General features: G+C 44.5%; 1 protein-coding gene across 1 annotated transcript in view; it reads left to right on the top strand.

The window, feature by feature from the left end:
* AMMECR1 (AMMECR nuclear protein 1) overlaps positions 1-18,368 on the top strand; it is a 95,658-nt gene that overhangs the window by 11,040 nt on the left and 66,250 nt on the right. Inside the window, exon 2 of the mRNA XM_072336095.1 lies at positions 13,228-13,759. Coding sequence (XP_072192196.1) covers positions 13,228-13,759 — 532 coding nt within the window. The remainder of the gene's footprint in view (positions 1-13,227; positions 13,760-18,368) is intronic.

Below are 18,368 nucleotides of genomic sequence, written 5' to 3'. Positions count from 1 at the left end.
TGCCAGACCTACCTTACCTGCACTGTGTAGGTAGCACAGAGCAGACATGCTGCTCAAGAACTGCCAGCAGTGCAAGTTTGTTACAAAATAAACAAAACTACATTTTCCTGTACGCAGGCAGCTACGTGCAAGCTTATAAATAAGAATTTTAAATGCATTTGTATGTCAATAGAGGTACTGATATCTGTATAGCTGAAGTTTAACTATCTGATGAACATAGTTCCTAAACCACGGAGGGTGAAGAACTAATTGCATTCTCCTCGTCTGTTGGCTATGAGCAGTGTATTGAAAGCTCCCTAGAACTGAGGAAGACAATGCAGCTGGAAAAAGGAGGATTTTTGTCCAAATGCCATGAAGTAGCTTTAACTTTATGAAGGAGTTTTCACGTGTTTTTCCTCTATTACAATTTTAAGTAAAAATTTAAGTAAAAACGTCACTTATTTTACAGTAAGGCCTCCAATTCTTTTGAACACAAAGAACTGAGAATCAGTGAACTATGTTACAAAAAATACCATTACAGAACAAACAGCTGAAAGGAAGAAAGGAATAGCTCTTGCAGAAACTGTATCATTCTGTCTCTTGGAAATGTCAGAGAACACATCAGCACAAGAGCTAAACGATGCAATTTTGCATTATTTAACACAAGCGTAGAGAGGCAGCGGATCTATATGTTTTCCTATGGAACCCACCTCTGAGTTCTTGTCATCCTCAATCAGAGCAGCAAAGAGCACTGGCACACAAGACAGGGTGATGCAAAAGTAAGAAACTAAAAAGATAACACTTCTATACGTGCTTGCATCTAAACACACGGTGTATGCATACCACCTTCAGAGAAGCTTTATTCCTTTCTCAGCACAAATTTTCATGGCCAGAACACAAAGATTCTATATTATAGGCTTAAACATAAATATATTCAGCCTGCTACCATTCAAAATATTCTTGGAATCCTGTATTATATTTGCTTCCTCCCCCCCACCCTATGAGAGCAACAACATATCATTTCTAGGAGATGATGACATTCAATAAAAGCAGATGAAATTTGCACAGCCGCTTGCGAGAAACAGAACTATTTTTCAACCTGCACTTTACATAAACAAAGCTGATAATAGCAAACCTTCTGGTGAATGAATTATTAGCAATTAGCTCTAATCTGGCTAGTGCATACTATTATGACATCTCAGTGGTAGACAAATGTGATTTGAGAGAGGTTTTTTTCCTAGCAGTAAAATAACAGGCTGAGGTCACTTTAAACGAATGTTTGAAATGCAATGTATTATTAGTATTTCAATCACTGCCAATTGCCTTTGCTTACTATAATTACTGTTTCATAAGATTTTTGAATAAATATATTTTGCTGTATGCTGCAAGAAAACATGTCACAAATTAAGATGATTCAAATTGAGACTTGTCTTACTGCAAGCACATTCTGAAACCAAGGCTTTAATCCCAACATCAATTATTCAAACACCCTCCCAACTGCACCTGCTTCCTTCAAAAATGAAGTGAATCCTCTGTAACTTTTTTCCTCCCTACTGAGAAGTAGGAACCCCATTATTTTGGGCATATCAATTCTAACACACCTCCAGAAGGCAATTTAATAAGTAGAGTTGCCTCATTTTTCAGAAGTAATTAATTTATAGCTCGCTGCAAGCTTCATGGAGCACATGCCCTTCTTTCACAAAAGAGCTTTGCAACAGGTCACCTTGGCTTTTGCATACTGGTTGATGAGCTGTGGGCTTCCAGAGAGAGCATATGGTTCAGGCACAGAAGGCCACAGACTACATGACCATAACATCACTGGCTTGCCTAACATTCTTAAAGCAGGCCGTCTTCTGACTCAAGGGGGGGGACTATGTGAAAAAGAATGGGACAGACTCTTTAACAGGGTCTGTTGTGATAGGACAAGGGAAAATAGTTTCAAACTAAACGAACAGAGGTTTAGATTGGATTTAAGGAAGGAGTTGTGGGACTTTTTAGTTTATTTTCACATTAAAGGTGCTGAGGCACTGGCACAGGTTGCCTGGAGAGGTGGTAGAGGCTCCATCCTTGGAGACATTCAAGATCAGGCTAGACAGGCTCAGAGCACCTGATGGAGCTGTAGGTGTTCCTGCTCATTGTAGAGGAATTGGACTAAATGGCTTTTAAGGATCCCTTCCAACTTAAATGATTCTGTGATTCTATGATGAATAACAACTACCTCAAATATTGACGATTACAAAGACACTAATACTAAACGCTATATAAACAATGTGACTGTCTTTCCAGAAGACATGAAATGCCTTAAAACAGAAACACTGAAAGCTTCATAACAAATTAATTCATAATATACTGATTTTGAACAAAACCGAGAACTAACAAACCTCCAAACCTTTAATTTATCTTTCACGTGAAAGAAATGCAATGCATAGTTACCATGAGTGGCTATTGTTATCTCCTTGGGCCTTTGAATTTGTGAATGTATAATACAACAGTTCATACCCCTTATTTCATATGTAATAGATAGAACAGGCTTCCTGCATTGCTCTCATGGGGCCTTTAAGCCTTGAAAGTCTGCATTAAGGCAATAATTGCAATCAAACTACATACTTCAACCAGTAATCAACATGATTCAAGAAACAGTTCATTTTCCTGATGAACAATTTGTTTTCATCTATTGGGTTTAGATACGGGCATTTTTCCTATCCCTCTGAAGCACCAGCTTAGCCCTAGCTGTACATAAGTTTAAATGCCAGCCACCCAGATAATATCAGAAGTTGGATACTACCAATGGACTTTCAAAATTAAAAGTAATGTAATCCAGCAGCATATAAATCATATTCTACCACTATGCAACTTGCAAAACTCATCGGGTGATTCTTGTTCTGAAGCAGGAAGATATTCCACCTTCATTTAATGGCTTCTCAAATAGTTCTCTGAACTCTGTACAGCCCACACAGCTTTTCTGACTTTTTCCCTAGTAGGACAACTACGTAGAGGTGACTAGAAAGAAGTCCTATTATGTTAGATAACTGTGTTTTGGTTAATGCATTTCTAGTCTTCGTGATCCTTTTTATAACTGAACAGCACAATCCACAACCACACAATCCTCAAACCATTCCCTTGGCGCATCCTCCCCACTCTGCAATTTTTGTTTTTACAACCCTTTTTCCTCAAACATACTTCCTAGGTACATCATGGAGCCCACCCCATGACAAACTGCAGCTTCAGGTCTTGGAGTAAAATATAAATATGATCACATTTGATATGGCTGCTTTTTGTATTGACATTAGCACAATATAGTTCATGGCAACTTGGGATGGGAACTTAGGTAAAAATAAAATACGGTAATATAGGTAATGTAACTTTAACATCTATATTTGCATAAGGTCTTTCGCATATCTCTACCTATGTAATGGGAAGAGGAATATGCATGTCACTCCCTTGATGAAGGGATTGAATGCACTTTCAGTAAGTCTGCAGGTGACACCAAGTTGAGAGCGAATGGTGATAGGCAAGAGGGTAGAAAGGCACTACAGGGGGAGCTGGATAGACTGGATTGATGGGCCGAGGTTAAAGGCATGATTTTCATAGGGCCAAGTGTCAGGTCCTGCATTTCAGTCACAACAACCCCAGGTAATCCTACAGGCCTGGAGAGGAGTGGCTGGAAAGCTGCCTGATGGAAGGGGACCTTGATGTACTGCTGGACAGTCACCTGAATATGAGCCAGCAGTGTGTCCAGGTGGCCAAGAAGGCCAATGGCATCCTGGCTTGTATCAGGTGTGGTGATAGCTGACAGGACAAGAGGAATTGGCACCAGGAGAGATTTAGGATGGACATCAGGAAATACTCCTTCACATAAAGGGTTGTTAAGAACTGGAATAGGCTCCCTAGGGAGGTGGTTGAGTCACCATCCCTAAATGTGTTTAAAACCATTTGCATGTGGTGCTTGGGACATGATTTAGTATTGGGATGTTAGAGTTAGGGTAGTACAGTTAGATTGTTGTTGGACTTGATGATCTTGAAGGTCTTTTCTAACTTGAGCAATTCTATGATTCTACAATTCCACTTCAGATCCCTTGTCTATACATGTGGTAGAAGGAAAGGCATTTTACTCATCTCCCTTCTCTTTTGTAAATTCTCTGTGTTGTCCTCTATCATCTCCTACTTCCCTCTCTGTTTTGCATGCAAGGAAACCTTTTGGGAGCCCTGTGCTCTTAGAGTCACCACAGAGCAGGGATTACAATCCATAGAAGAGCTGCTTCCTGAGAGGCTGTCAGCAACACGCTAATGTGACAGCTTAACAAGAAATTGAAACTGTCACTTCCAGCAAAATAACTGCACTAAGTGGTATTTGGTACATATACAGCCACATATCCCTCAACAGAAGAGCCCTACTGTAAGGGAAACTGTTAATCACAGTCTGAACCTCTGATTAATCATCTGAGGCAACTGGCGAGTCAGCTGTGGAAGCACAGGTGAAGGTAATTTAGCTGTGCTCCTGGAAGGGGTGGAGCTTGACTCCACCTCTCCTAGACCCAATTAAGGGCTGACCACCACTAAGGTAGCATCTCTTTCTGGAGGTTGATCCTGCGTGGAGTTTTTGTGGCAAGCATCCATCTTGACTGAAAGCCTCAGCATTGGTGAGTCTTTTCTTAGATACCCTCTGACTATCCATTTATTCTGTAATTACAACTATACACCTACAAAATATAAGCTTAATATATAGTCAAACAGGATGCACACAGGATCTTATGACACAAGTATACATCAGTAAACATATGCACTGAACTAATGTTCTTGGATGATTCAGGTTTACAACATTCCTAGAAGTACAAGATTCTCTTGACAGCCATGAATTCATCTGAAGAGTGATGGCAACTAAAGAAACATGATTGATGTCACTTTTGACTATACCGTATCTTCTGCTAGTATGATTTATACTAGTTCTCACAATTATTGTGTTGACTCACAATAAAAACAGAAACAAGCACACCCAAACAAAAACCTCTTGTACCTTGAGATGGGTCACTCCAGTTCCAGCCAGGCTGACTCTGAAGCAGCTGGGCTCAGCAACTGACCATTAGTTCTGTATCTCCTGGGTTTAAATCTCCTGCTATTGCCCTGACAACACCCACATGCTCAGCCTCTCTTGTGAGAACTGTACATTTCTGTAGGGGCGTACTGCTTTCTCAGTGTTTCCCCAGCAAGGAAAACACCAGAACCCCTTGCACTACTGCAAGCCCAGCCTGCAGCAAGTAAGGATTTATGCAAATGCAACAGCCTAGAAATAGAGAAAAGAAGCGGCTTACCTTTAAAGACTTCAGGTAGGCAAGAATCTCCAGCAAGGTACCCTCATCTCCACAGCCAACTCATAAATGAAGTCTGGGAAGGAATGGACCCTGGCTGCACCCCTTCCAATCACTCAAGTATGCTGCATGCACCTGAGTTCAACTGGGTTGGCCCTGCCTTCCCACCAGGTGCTCAATTACTGCTTCAAGCTGTGACTTAACATTTTCACTGCAACACAGCAAAGTTGTAAATCTGTTCGCTACTGAGATTTAAGATGAATAAAAAAGAACAGAACTCTCATTTTCTAAAAGCTGCAGATGTGTCTGTACTATACACATCAGCAATAAACAGGTTCGTTTCTTCCCGCCTTACTTTGCTTGGTTCTCTTGCAAATTCAACTACATTCAAACAAATAAGGCAAAGATATTCCTTCTATTTTGTACAGTCTGCAGTCATTCGGTAGTTTAGCAAGAGAATCAGGTTTTAAAGAGGGACTAAATATAGACTATAACAATTATTATCACTGAAATATGGCCATTAAGTGCTTCTATTTGCCAAAAGGTACCATTTCTTTTAAGTCATTTCTGTATCCCCATGTACTGCAAGCATATTTTTCATGCCTTAAAAAAAATAAAAATCACACAATAATGAGGAGACGCTTTTCACAGAACATGCCAAGTTAATTGAAACAAGATAAGTTAATGGAAGCGAAGAAAGCTCAGTAGCAAGGTGAAGTCATCCCCACTTGGTGTTCATGTTTAGTGGGCAGTCAAGCTAACAATGCTACTAAAGGGAATAAAATTTGGCGTGTCAGATCTAATGATTTAGAAAGTAGAGTGGTAGTGTTAAAATGCAGTACAGGGACATAGTCTGAGCGAGTTGATGAGCCTTTGGTTTTATTACTTGTATTCACCTATATGATTGGATGCTGTATATTACAATGCAATATTCAGATGTTCAGAGCAAGGTTGTGACGCTGCTGTATAAACCATGTAATGCAACAAGGTAAGTCTTTGTATGCATAGTGTTATGCTTTTAAAGGTTTTATGAAACATAACTTTTCATACTGAATGTTGACAGTGATTGAATGTAGGGCTGATAATAGCAGGACTAGGGCTGATAATAGCAGGACTAGGGGAAATGGTTTTAAGTTAAAAGAGGGAAGATTTAGGTTGGATGTTAGGGGGAAGTTCTTTACTAGGAGAGTGGTTAGGTCCTGGAACAGGCTGCCCAGGGAGGTTGTGGATGCCCCGTCCTTGGAGGTGTTCAAGACCAGGTTGGACGGGGCTCTGGGCAACCTGATCTAGTAAAGACGTATGTTTGGTGGCCCTGCTAGGCAGGGGGGTTGGAACCATATGATCCTTGAGGTCCCTTCCAACCCGGGTCATTCTGTGATTCTGTGACTCAGAAAACAAGATTGTGATCACCTCTACAAATTGGTTCAGCTTTATCCTTTTAATTCTATACATTCATCTGAAAATCTCCATCTGGTATTGTTACCTTGTTCTGTAGCCCTTCCCTCCATTACAAATTTGTTGTTTTTTGTTCCTGCTTGTAATCACATATTTCTCTTTCTTTAGTGATTCTAGTATGGCAAATTTGGTCCTTTCTTCTTTCTGCTGTCCCTATTACAGATTAAGCTTTATTAAAAGTTTGATTTCTAGAGATTTCTACCACCTTTCTTCACCCAAATCTCTGCACTTCCTTAGGCTTAACATACTGCATTTAATTAAAGAATAATTAATGTGGATCATCTTGAAATTGCTGCCTTTTCAGAGTCTATTAAAAGCCCTTAATTTGTTCTAGTGTTAATATCTTTAGGTACTTGATTAAATAGTAAAGAAAGAAATATCTGCTCTCATATAGTGAAATGATGGACTGCAGATTAGTGGCAAATAATGCCACGTTTCAATTTTGTTATGCTATGGTATTTAGGACTGTGTGTTTTCTCTCTAACAATGAGTTAATCTCTCTGCTGCCACAATTTTGCTGAATAATAAACATCATAAGGGACAGATTCCACCTCTCAGTGTAAGAAATGACCAAATAAATATATAACAGTACATAAAGTATAAAAACCATAACAGAATGCAGTGGAATTGGCAGCTCACAGCCTGAACCAATGGTTGAGCACCATGTGAGAAGGCATGGCTAACCCAGGGAGCTCAGGTGCTAGCAATATACCCGAGGGGCCAGAAGTAACCTCACCCTCATTTAAGGGTTAGCAGCTGGGGAAGCAGCATCTCTCTAGAAAGAACTTTTCTTGAGCCATTGCTGGTTGTTGGAGGAAGTAAGGTAATTCTTAGTTTTTGTTATTGTCTATTATTCTATAGATCTTATATCCCACTAGAAGGTACTCTTCTTGCTTTCTTTTGCTCTATGTGCTGGTGAGCCAGCTGGGGACCTAATGTAAGATAGACTGGTGGCCCCTCACCCAAACCATATTATGTATAATGGCACACCCATACATGACACCCATACTACATTATGGATCTAGTACAGCAATTTAGGCAAAAATCCAGAGAAAGCATACCAGCCTGGCTGCTTCAGTTATGGGACATGAGGGCAAAAAGTGTTGCAGGAAAATGGACCAGAAATTTCAAAACTGGCATCCATTACTACTCACCTTGTCCTCAGGCAAAGATTATAAGCAGCAGTCCTATATAATGAGGAAAATCATTAATTAATTCGATGGCTGATGGCCGCATGCTGATTTACATGGCCAAATAAAAATGATATACCTTTAAACACAGTTTTATGATCAACTATGAAAGACTTATGAAACTATATTAGCGACTTAGGTATGAAAGAGGCCATCTATGAGAATGCCTTTGAAAGTCTGGATCTGATAAAATTTTCAGCAGGAATGAAAGATCTCATCTTGCAACAAGCTCCACCACACTAGTACGGTACTTCAGTATCCATACTGAAGCTCCTACTGGCCATGATAGAACAGGCCCCCCAACTGGTGGTGGATCTGGGGAAGAAAGAGTGGGTTTGGGGGACAGATGATCTCTGTAACACAAATGTGGTTGAAACACAAGTCAGATGGTAAGTGGAGAATGATGGTAGACTGTATACAGAGGACTAAATGAAGTCATGTTGCCAATCCGTGCAGGCAAATCCAACATTGCCTCCCTTGTGGATACACCAAATAGGGAAACAGAAACATATCATTGCGTTCTGGATCTAGCAAATGCATTTTGAAGAATTTCAATTGCTAAGGAACCCCAAGACCAGTTTGAATTCACATGAGAGGGCAGGCAATGGACTTATCAAGTCCTGTCTCAGGGATATGTGCATTTGCTTACCTTTTGCCATAATATGGTGGTGCCTGACTTAGAAGATTGCAATCGACAGTCTACTGTCAAAAAGTACCACTACATCGATGATCTAGTGTTAACATCTGACTAGATAAAGGCATTAGAGAAGGCAGTAACTTCACTAACAGCCCATTTACAGGAAAAAAGGTGGTGCTGTAAACCCATGGAAAGTACAAGGATCAGAGATGTCAGTCAAATTTCTCAGTGTTGTCTAGTTGGGTCTTACCCAGTGCAATCATAGGTAAGGTTCAAGCGTTCCCAGTTCCCATGACACCAAAACAGTTGCAGGAGTTTTGGGGAATAGTATTACAGTGTCTTTATGACCACCCGTATTTAAGGTAATTGTTATTCATAATAGGATCACAGAATATAATTGTGGTGTTCTGATCAGATTTTATTCCTCGGTAATTAAATTGTATCCTCCCAAATTACTCATTCATTTGAAAACAAATGATGACAGTCTTTCCTAATGCACCCCAATTGCTGTGTCCTGTTAGACTGTTGCTAGGTTTCAGTAGGGGTGGCTGTATGACTGCCCTGGATAAACAGATACCAACATATTGTTGCAAATTTATTAATTTATTAGAGCAAGCACTTTGTACTGTCCAGAAATCAGAAATGCTATTAATACACATGGTTGCTCCACAGCGGTGGAAAACATTTTGTGAAGGAGACACACTACAAACAGCCACGTCAAAAAATATGTCCTAAGGCTTATTATTAATGTATCAGCTAGCATAAATCACTCCACTGACCTCAATGAAACCATGGTGAATTTATAGTGTGAAAGCAACTATGTACGCTATGTATTCCTTTATCACCATGCATTAGAAAAATACATTCAAAAGGATAGGATATTGCATTAGCATAATATCTGAGGAGGACTGCAGCTCACAAAATTCAGTGAAAAGAATTCCATGAAAAAGCAACTTCCTCACCTTTCATTTACTTCAAGTGCTTTGATCTTTAGGTTTTTAACTAATAACTTTTCTGACTCCACTGGCACTTCTAAAATGTAATGTTTCTGCCGCTAAGTAGAGGATTGTCCAGTCCCAGATATATAAATAAATATCAGTTTAGATTTTTTTTTGCAAACCTATGCCTAATTTTGTAGTACAAGCACAGATGGTGTAAAAGGACCAAACTCTATACTTGCATAGGAGTGAAAAATGCCTGAAAAACAATGTTAATTTTAAAATAGCAGCCTGGATTCAGAGCAGGGTGAAATTATGACATAGCTCAAGATATGAAACAGGATTCCAGAAACACAACGTGCAAGGGTCTTTAGCCTGCTGGCTGGTATCACATCCTGAAATGAGCTTTTGTACAAGATTTTTTAGAAGAGACTTCAATAAGGCCTTAATATATATGGAACAATAGCAGGATATGGCCTCTAACTGGTAGGAACAATTACTGTTCTCAGACATGCAAGTTAGCTTTATTGGATTTGGTGTGCGCTTTCTGGCCTAGATACAGAGCTGCATCTAATTTCTCATGGGCACAGCTGTGACACAGTGAACCTACTAAAGAACAGCAACTATTCTGACCAAGCAGAATATACTGAGGAAAACTCACACGAGCCTCACGAGTGTGATAAACCAGCTTGGGAATAATGTGAGAAAGCAAATCAGGCTAAACTACTTTCATCCTAGCTACACCCATAATGCCTTGGAGGCTGCAGTGCAAGGGGAGAGTTGTCTAGACAGTCTCCACAATGGGTGGGAACTCCTGAGACCAAAGGAATTCTCAGCATGTAAATCTTCCAGTTTCGTGGCAGAGCCATCCAAAAAAAGACTGTTATGATGGAAAGATACAAAGATAGAATTTACCCTCTGAATTTTGGAGAATGTAAGTAGAGACTCTTCTCCTCCACAACAAAGCTAACAACTTCGTAGTGATTCTGGCTGTAGGCACTGAACAGAAAAAAAGAAAAACAAAACCAAAAAAATGGTTGTATGTTTCCTTAATTCTAAGAAAAAGAAAAATGATATATTTGGAAAAGAGGAGTTTCCATTTCCCTTTCTTTCAGTCCCTAGCTCTGACTTTTCCACAGACTTAAGTATAAACTTCAGTGTCAAGTCTCCTTTGTCATCCGTCTCCTTCCTCCACTGGTCTTTATCACACACATTTAACACTCAAGCACTTAGGAATCATTTCTGTCAGTTTTCCCCTAGCTGTGTGCAGTGCCCTGTTAGGCTGCGTTTTCTCATTTTCCAACAACACCGAAAAGTTGCCTGCAGCTCCTCTTAGATTTGCACAGTCCCCCCAGAATAGAGCGGCACAGATTTCTGTGTCACCCTCTGATAAAGCAGATGGGAGAACTGATTGGCTGAAAGACAATCGAGGGAAAAGAATAATTGTTTGTCAGCTTGATCCTCTGCCTCACATCTGCACAAACACCTGCATGAACACAGAACGGGTGGGACAGGAAAAAGAACAATCAGCTGAGGTAGAGCTGCTTAAATCAACATTACTACTGCTGCAGAAATGCATGTGGAGCCACAGTCTAAATGTGCTATTTTAAGGACTCTTTCAAATCTCTCACCTGTCACGGTCCCTATTAAAAGAATTGATACTAATAGGGCAAGGATTATATCACTCCTGCTTACAATGCAGCCCAATTTTGGCTCATTGTTTCCTTGTTCTCATTGTTCTTATTTGTAATTGCATTACAAGATACTCAGAATGCTGATCATCTCTTGGCCTATATGAGAAATACCTGACTCCCCTGTAGTTGGTGCCAGTTTCATCACGGATTCCAAAGGGGTTGGACCTTTGGAACTAGACCAGTTGGACAAGCTGGTTTTGTTGTTTAATGGCAACATTTCAGAGCAGCTTTGGACCACTGAGAAATACCTTTTTGTGAGCAGTTTTTCTTATCACCATGACCCTAAAAGTGCTTGATAAGAATCATGGGATGTGATTTTATATATAAAAATAATTGAAATATCTCACTTGTAACAGGTGACGATTCTAAAGTCACTGGGACTTTATCGCTCACCTCACATTTTAACAGCCAGTCTGAAAGAAGAGCTGCCTTGCACCTAAACCACACTGATGTAATTGCACTACCACAGTAGACACCCCTCAAACTGCTGAAAGATTGCTTTATACTGAAGTCACTCAGTGCATTTGACTTTACATGAGGCACAGCACGCCCATCAATCATCTGGAGAAAATGTGCTAAAGTTAGCAGAACATAAAAGTGCTGTATACATGAAGGAACCCAATGCACTCAGGTTCCTTGTAATAAGACCAGTAAAGGAACTTGTGCTTTAACTGAAGCAAAGGGCCAAAGAAACAGACATTGAAATTAACCCAAGTCATCTAATTCAAAGAACAAACTTTTATCCGTATATACACCAAATAATTCCACTGAGCTCTGAACATTGTTTGCATTTAACCATACAGACAGTTGTGCACCATCGGTGCTGCTGACACTGCACAGGCTGTCACTTCTGGCTCCAAGACTGAAACCAAACCTCACTGTTTTCTGTCCCAGTACAGTGAACAGCTCATATTTCTACCCATATCATCAGCTTTTGCAACTGGTATTTTTATTTATTTATTTATTTTACGTGGATCGTAGTTGAAAGACTTAGAAAAAGCCAGAATTCAGTACCTGAAGAAACTATTTTCCCAAAAGCAACAGAAGGTGTCACTGCGAACTGGTTTTAAGCTAATGAATCCCGCAAGGGGAAGACGCTGCCTTTGTTTCTAAAGAATAAGGAAAGTTGTTTGAGGGGAAAAGGAAAAAAAAGGGGGGGGGGGGGAGGGATGAGCGTTTTACACCATCTAACTGCTCATTTCCAACAAAACAAAGGAAACTCAATCTCTAAGTAGTTTGCAACCAGAAAGGCTTTCTGTAGGCTGCATTTGAGCCTGGGTAGTGACTTTCAGCCTCTCTAAACCTGCAATATTTTGCTATACAGTTAACCTACTAAAGGCAGCCCTCACTCCTCACTTCCCAACCTCGACGTTGCAGTTCTGTGTTAAACAGCTGCTACCTCCCATGCCAGGGACATCTGCATAACGCTGATGATGTTTTGTTGGTGATGTTTTTTGTTGTTATTGTTGTTGTTCTTTTTCTATATGTATACATAGCTTTTTAAGCACTATAGTGCCTGAGCAAAGCCAGCTCCGTGCCCACTGCCCCGGGAGGCGAAGTAACGCCAGGGCAGTGATTCAAACAAATTCAGAGCCGAACAGAACTGCGGCTCTCGGCCGTCACGTTCCGTAGGGGCTCCCCAGCACTCCGTGCCGCTCACAGAACGCATCCCCTGCCGAGCGTGAGGCACCTGAGGTCACCTGCATTATTCAGCAGGGCGTGCGGAAGCGCCCGAGGGCTGTACTACTGCCGAGCTCGGGTCCGGGGGTTATTTTTATTCCTTCAGCACACGGGGTGGAATTGCTCCACTTTCCCCGCAGAGGGAGAAGAAAGACTCGAGGACGCGGAGGGGCGGCCCAGCGGGAGGGGAAGGGGACCACCGCGGCGCCCCGCAGCGGCTCAGCGCTCGCCCTAACGCAGCTCTCTCTGTCTCTCTTCCTCCCCCCCCCCCTTCCCCGCCTCCATCTTCCTCTCCCTCCCGCTCCCCATTCATTCTTCCCCTTCCCTCCGCCTCCCTCCCCGTTGCAGGCGGAGCGGGCCCGGCAGGAGGCGGAGCGGGCCGCCGCACGTCCCCCAGCCGCTCGGCCGGCCCCCCCGCCATGGGTCGGAAGCGCTGCGTGGGGGGAGACGGCTCCAAGATGGCGGCGGGTTGCTGCGGGGTGAAGAAGCAGAAACTCTCCAGTTCCCCTCCGTCGGGCTCGGCCGGCCCGGGAGGTGGCGGCGGCGGCTCCCACTGCGGCGGGGCGGCGGCGGCGGGCGGCGAGCCGGGGGCGTTGCCCCCGCCGGGGGGCCCCCGCCTCAACGGCCTCGGGGGGCTGGCGGGGGGCGCCGCCGGCTGCGCCCTGGCCCCGCCGCTGCCGCCCAGCTGCGGCGGGGGCCCCGCCGGCCTCTCCCCTCCGGCCGCCTCGCTGCTCGCCTCCCCCGGCGCCGGCTCCGGCGGGCCCGGGTGCAGGAAGATGGTGGTGTCGGCCGAGATGTGCTGCTTCTGCTTCGATGTGCTCTACTGTCACCTGTACGGCTACCAGCCCCCGCGGAGCCCCCGCTTCACCAATGACCCCTAGTGAGTATCTCCTGACCGCGCGCCTCCCGGCCCTCGTGGGCGCCTCGCGCGCGCCCGGCTCTCCCGGCCGTGCGCCCCGCCGGCCCTCGCCTCCGCGCCCGCCGCTGCCCGGCCCCTGCCCGGCCCCTGTCCTCGCTCGGCCCCGCACGGCCCGCGTGGTCCCAGGCCCGGCCCGCCGGGCCCCCCGCCCTGCGCCGTGCGGGTCCGGCCGGGTCCCGCCGCTGCGCGCCCTCCCGGCACGAGGGGCCCCTGGCGGCGTTCACCCCGCGGGGGCTCGTGGGGCGACTCCGGTGCCCCGCTCCCAGCGCTGAGCCCTCATTGAATGGTGCCTGGCCGGGCTCCGAGCGCGGCAGCGCCCCGTGCCTCTTCTTGTGGGCCGCGCCGGGACCCCTCCGCGAAGCGGGCTCTGAGCGCGAGTGTTCCCAATGAGTGCGGGCTCTGCTTCGGCACGGTGTCACGGTGAGTACCTTGAGGGGAGCCTGGCGTGTGGGTCCTGGTGTGTGAGCATTGGTGTACCGGTATGTCCCCTGTGTCAGGCACCTGAGGTGCTGCTTGGTCCCGGAGTCCCCGCTGTGTAGCAACACTTGGAGGCAATCTCATATTAGATATACCGAACCCCTCAGCAATCTACCACGTCCAAATTCCAAAGTTCCGAATGGATCACAGCTAACACCTGTTAGTCACAGCCGCCTCTGCCTCCCAAGCCTGCTTGCGAGAGCCTCCACTAAGGGCTTTGAGAGCCTCCACAAAGGCCCGCTTTGCGCGGTGCTGAGCTGTGCTCATTTGGGGTCTGTGTTGTGCCCTCCTGCCCGGGCAGTGCCGGTTGTGTTTGGTCGGGCACTCCAGGGAGTAACTTCTCACTGCAGGAAGTTACTGTCTCCCGGCTGGGATGTTACCAACTCTGCATGCTGTCTGAATGCCAACTTAACGTAAGGGGTTGCCGAAATCATTTCCACTGTTCTACTCTGCTTTACAATGGGATGGAGCTTGCGTGGCGAGTTTCTGGGCTTCAGAAACTGAAGCTTGAGCTTCAGCTGAGGCTCAAGTGAGGGATCCACAGGAGCGCATGCACTGCCCCTTCCCAGCGCCGCATGACTGTTGGGCTCTGGGCAGAATGTGCTCTTTGCTAGTACAGTGGAAGCATTTCTACATGTGTCCTCCATTCACATGCACCCTCACCAGTGCAAGTGGTTACCGTGCAGTCCATGTTTCATTAATGAGATGTAGTGTATACCTCTCGGTGTTAAAAATAATGTCGTGTTTTAATGATCTTGTTTGGAGTCCTTGCTGTTCTAATACCCACGATCTATACATCTCTTGCATACTTTCAGCTGCTGTCATGACAACCCAGCTCTGTGGATTCCTACTTAACCTGCCACCCCAGCAAGTCCTTCCTATGCTCTCTTCATAACTCCTATGTGGTTACATCAGAGTACCAGTAATGAAAGGAGGGCAGGGAGACTCTGCTGTGAGTTTCTTTACCCAGGTAGTTCGTACATCCGTGTTTGTCTTCTTGTAGATAGCGATGTCGAGGAGCTGCTGCTCTCAGTGGCCATTTTGCCTTGCAGTGTCCTGTGTCTGTTCTTCATCCCAGAGGTTCCCATGTCACCTTTGTGCCCTTTTGCTCATTCATTGCCACAAGAAAGTTGAATTCTGTCCTTGTCTCTCTGTAACAGCATTATCGTATCACCGCGGTGTGTTTTTAATCGTGTCAGAATGTTTTGCTGAAGAGATTGGTGTTACTGTGCCTGTTTTGTTAGGAGAAACACGCAGAGGTGAAGATGACCACAGAAATGTTTTCCACTTTGATTCCTCTGGGTGACCTTCACCTTTTTTTTCCCGCTTACTATTTCAAAAGCATCATGATAACAAATCAGAGTAACACAAATCATTTTACTTAACATACGTGTGTGTGCTTAAGCATTCTTGAGATTTAGTGCCTGACCTTATAAACAGGTTGCGGTGCCAGTGGCCTTCTGCAAATGGCACAAGTGTTAAAATCACTGATGCTGTTTGTGCTTATTCCCATGCTCCTGCCGGCATGCACAGTCGTACTGTGTGTCAGACTGGAAGAATGATCTAATTATCATTTTATTTTTTCCCTGGTTGGTTTTCAGAGATTGGTTCCCTCTGGATCATTGTGTGGCTTCACAACCGCTTGTGCCTGCACAAGTGTGAGGTGGGAATAGGCGGACAGATGGCAGAACTGCTGCTTTCAGCAGCCTCGTGAGCTGATTATGTTTGTGTGGTTGGGGAAGCAACTTTGAAAAAGTTGTTCAGTATTACATGTGAAATTCTAGGTCAGTGAATAATTTGCTCCAGCCAGACATTCAGAGGCAGCCTGGCTTCCAGCAGCCAGAAGGTTTGCAGGCAGGCTTATCAATAACCGGGTAGCTCACAAAGGTAGGATGTTGTCTTTGAAGCTGAGCTTCATCTTGTAGAGCACAAAGCCCGAGTAAGATCTGGCATTTTTCAGTAAATGGATGTTGCAGCTTTCTGCTAGGAATCCTTTTGCAGGTTTTGTCACATATTAAGGTATCTGGTCTTAGAGCGGTAGCCTAAAATAAGAGTCAGAAATTGAACTCTGGAAATACGTTTTTTAATTACATTAATTACAGGGAAGATGAAAGACTTGTAAGCAGGTATCCTCACCCAAGCATTACTCATACTTCTTGCAGGTCTTTGAACAAGAAAGCTGGGCAGGATCAAAGAAGAGCAGGTTGCTGAATCACTTGGGCCAGAGGTTCTGGTGTGTTGTCTTCTGAACAAAGGATTCTTGCAGCGCCTCCAGGTTTTTGGAAGTTTTTGCTGCTGAGCTGAGGACCTCAGCAGGGCTTGAAGGGAAGGGATTTTTGAATAGAAAGGAGACCAAAAAATGCCACTTTTGAAAGGTTTTCAGACTTGAGCACCGCCCAGACATGGGTTAAATAGTTGGCATTTTTGTGTCTCTGACTGTAATTCCTAAAGTACAGGATATGGGATGGCAATGGAGGGCATTGCTGAGAAGCTGCTGGGTCAAAGACAGAGTCATGAATTCAGAAAAGGATGGGAACGTGCTGAATGTGTCCAGCAGTGTCTTAGCAAGAACAGACTTGTAGATCCATCCTGCTGCAGGCTTCCTCTTCCTCTTACAGCCTTCCACTGATCCGCCAACGTTTTCCTCTTTTACTGTCTTAATTGAACAGTGTTCTTCTACTTAAAATCTCACGTCACAGTGATTTGCTCCCTAAGACATCCCCTCCTTTCTTCTCAGGGTGTACTCGGCAGGACATGTCCTTTACTCTTGCTTCTACCAGTGCAGTGACTGTCAAACTGCACTGATGGGAGTGGAAAGGATGTAAAAATTATCCTGGAGGTACGAAAGCTGATGCAAAGTTTGAGAACTGCTGCAGCGGACAAAAATTGTCACTTAAACAAAATACCATTCAGACATTGTTCTTGAAGCTCAGCTGGATGAGTAAAGTTATGGAACACAGCAATTAATTAAAGGCAGGTTTTTTTTGCTGTGGAAGTTTAGGAGTGCTAATGAAAATACAACCGAAGAGTTGCAGAAAGTGTTGTAAAACACTTTGCCCCAAGCCTTTTTGGGGGAAGGAAAATCAAATATCCTTTTTTCTCCTGTATTTTTTACCTTCCAAACGAATAACTCACATCCCATTATTTCCTTTCTGGTTTGGTTTAGTGCAACACACCCCGTTCCTCTGCGATCAGTGGAAACAATGCCATGTCCTGCCTTCCATTGTGGAAGTGGGAAAGGGCCGCCCACCAGCAGGCAGGGGCTCAGGGTTCATGCTGCTCACTGTTTTTCTTCCATCAGGAAGGTGCTTGAGTGGTAATGTGTGTGTATGAATGCCTTCCCTGGATGGGAACAGTGCAAAGTGTTCAGAGTTGAGCTGTGCTGTGGGAAACGAGGGCTATATCCTTTACAGATTCTCAGATTTCTGCTTACTGTGTATATTTCCTTTAACATGTGGAAATCATCCTTCTGAGTTTGATTCTGCACAGTGTTTGCTTTGTCTTCCTAGTTTTTCCTACCCAGTGTGAATGCCACTGTCTTTGTAGAGAAGGTGTAGAGCAGTCCAGCAGGTAACTCCTTCACCAGCTGTTTGCATCCTTCTCTTGGGAAGCAGCTACTACTTGGCAGGATCGTTTTGGTGGTGAGCACCTTTCTTTACTTGACATAACTTGTTAGGGGAAATGTGTGTTCTGCCCCTGCCAGCTGGTACTGGTAACCAGGAGTGAGGTTTTGCAGCTGGAATGGCCAATACCACCCGTGCCCTGCTTCCTGCCTGGTTGTGGAGCTCTTGGGAAAGATGTTTACCGTGAGTGCCTTGCATCAAGTGTCTTACTGATGCCTTGCTCATATCCTCCTCATCTTGCAGGGGGACTGTGCCAAAGGCATTAAATGGATGCAGCTGATGTGCATACTTGTGGTGAGTCTGGTGCGGGAGGAGGCGTCCTGCCTGCAGAGGCTGCCAGCCCCGTGCACGTGCAGAGCTCCAGCCACTGGCAGACACGATGCTGGCAGCCACGTTCGTTACCACCACTCATCTGCCTGGCTGCACCATCTCCTGTGACTGAAGAGCTCTGAGTTAAACAATTTTCTAGG

The sequence above is a fragment of the Excalfactoria chinensis genome, chromosome 4 (assembly GCF_039878825.1).
Source record: "Excalfactoria chinensis isolate bCotChi1 chromosome 4, bCotChi1.hap2, whole genome shotgun sequence".
NCBI lineage: Eukaryota > Metazoa > Chordata > Aves > Galliformes > Phasianidae > Excalfactoria > Excalfactoria chinensis.
The sequence above is the reverse complement of the archived record's forward strand: the minus strand, read 5'-3'. Positions and strand labels throughout refer to the sequence as shown.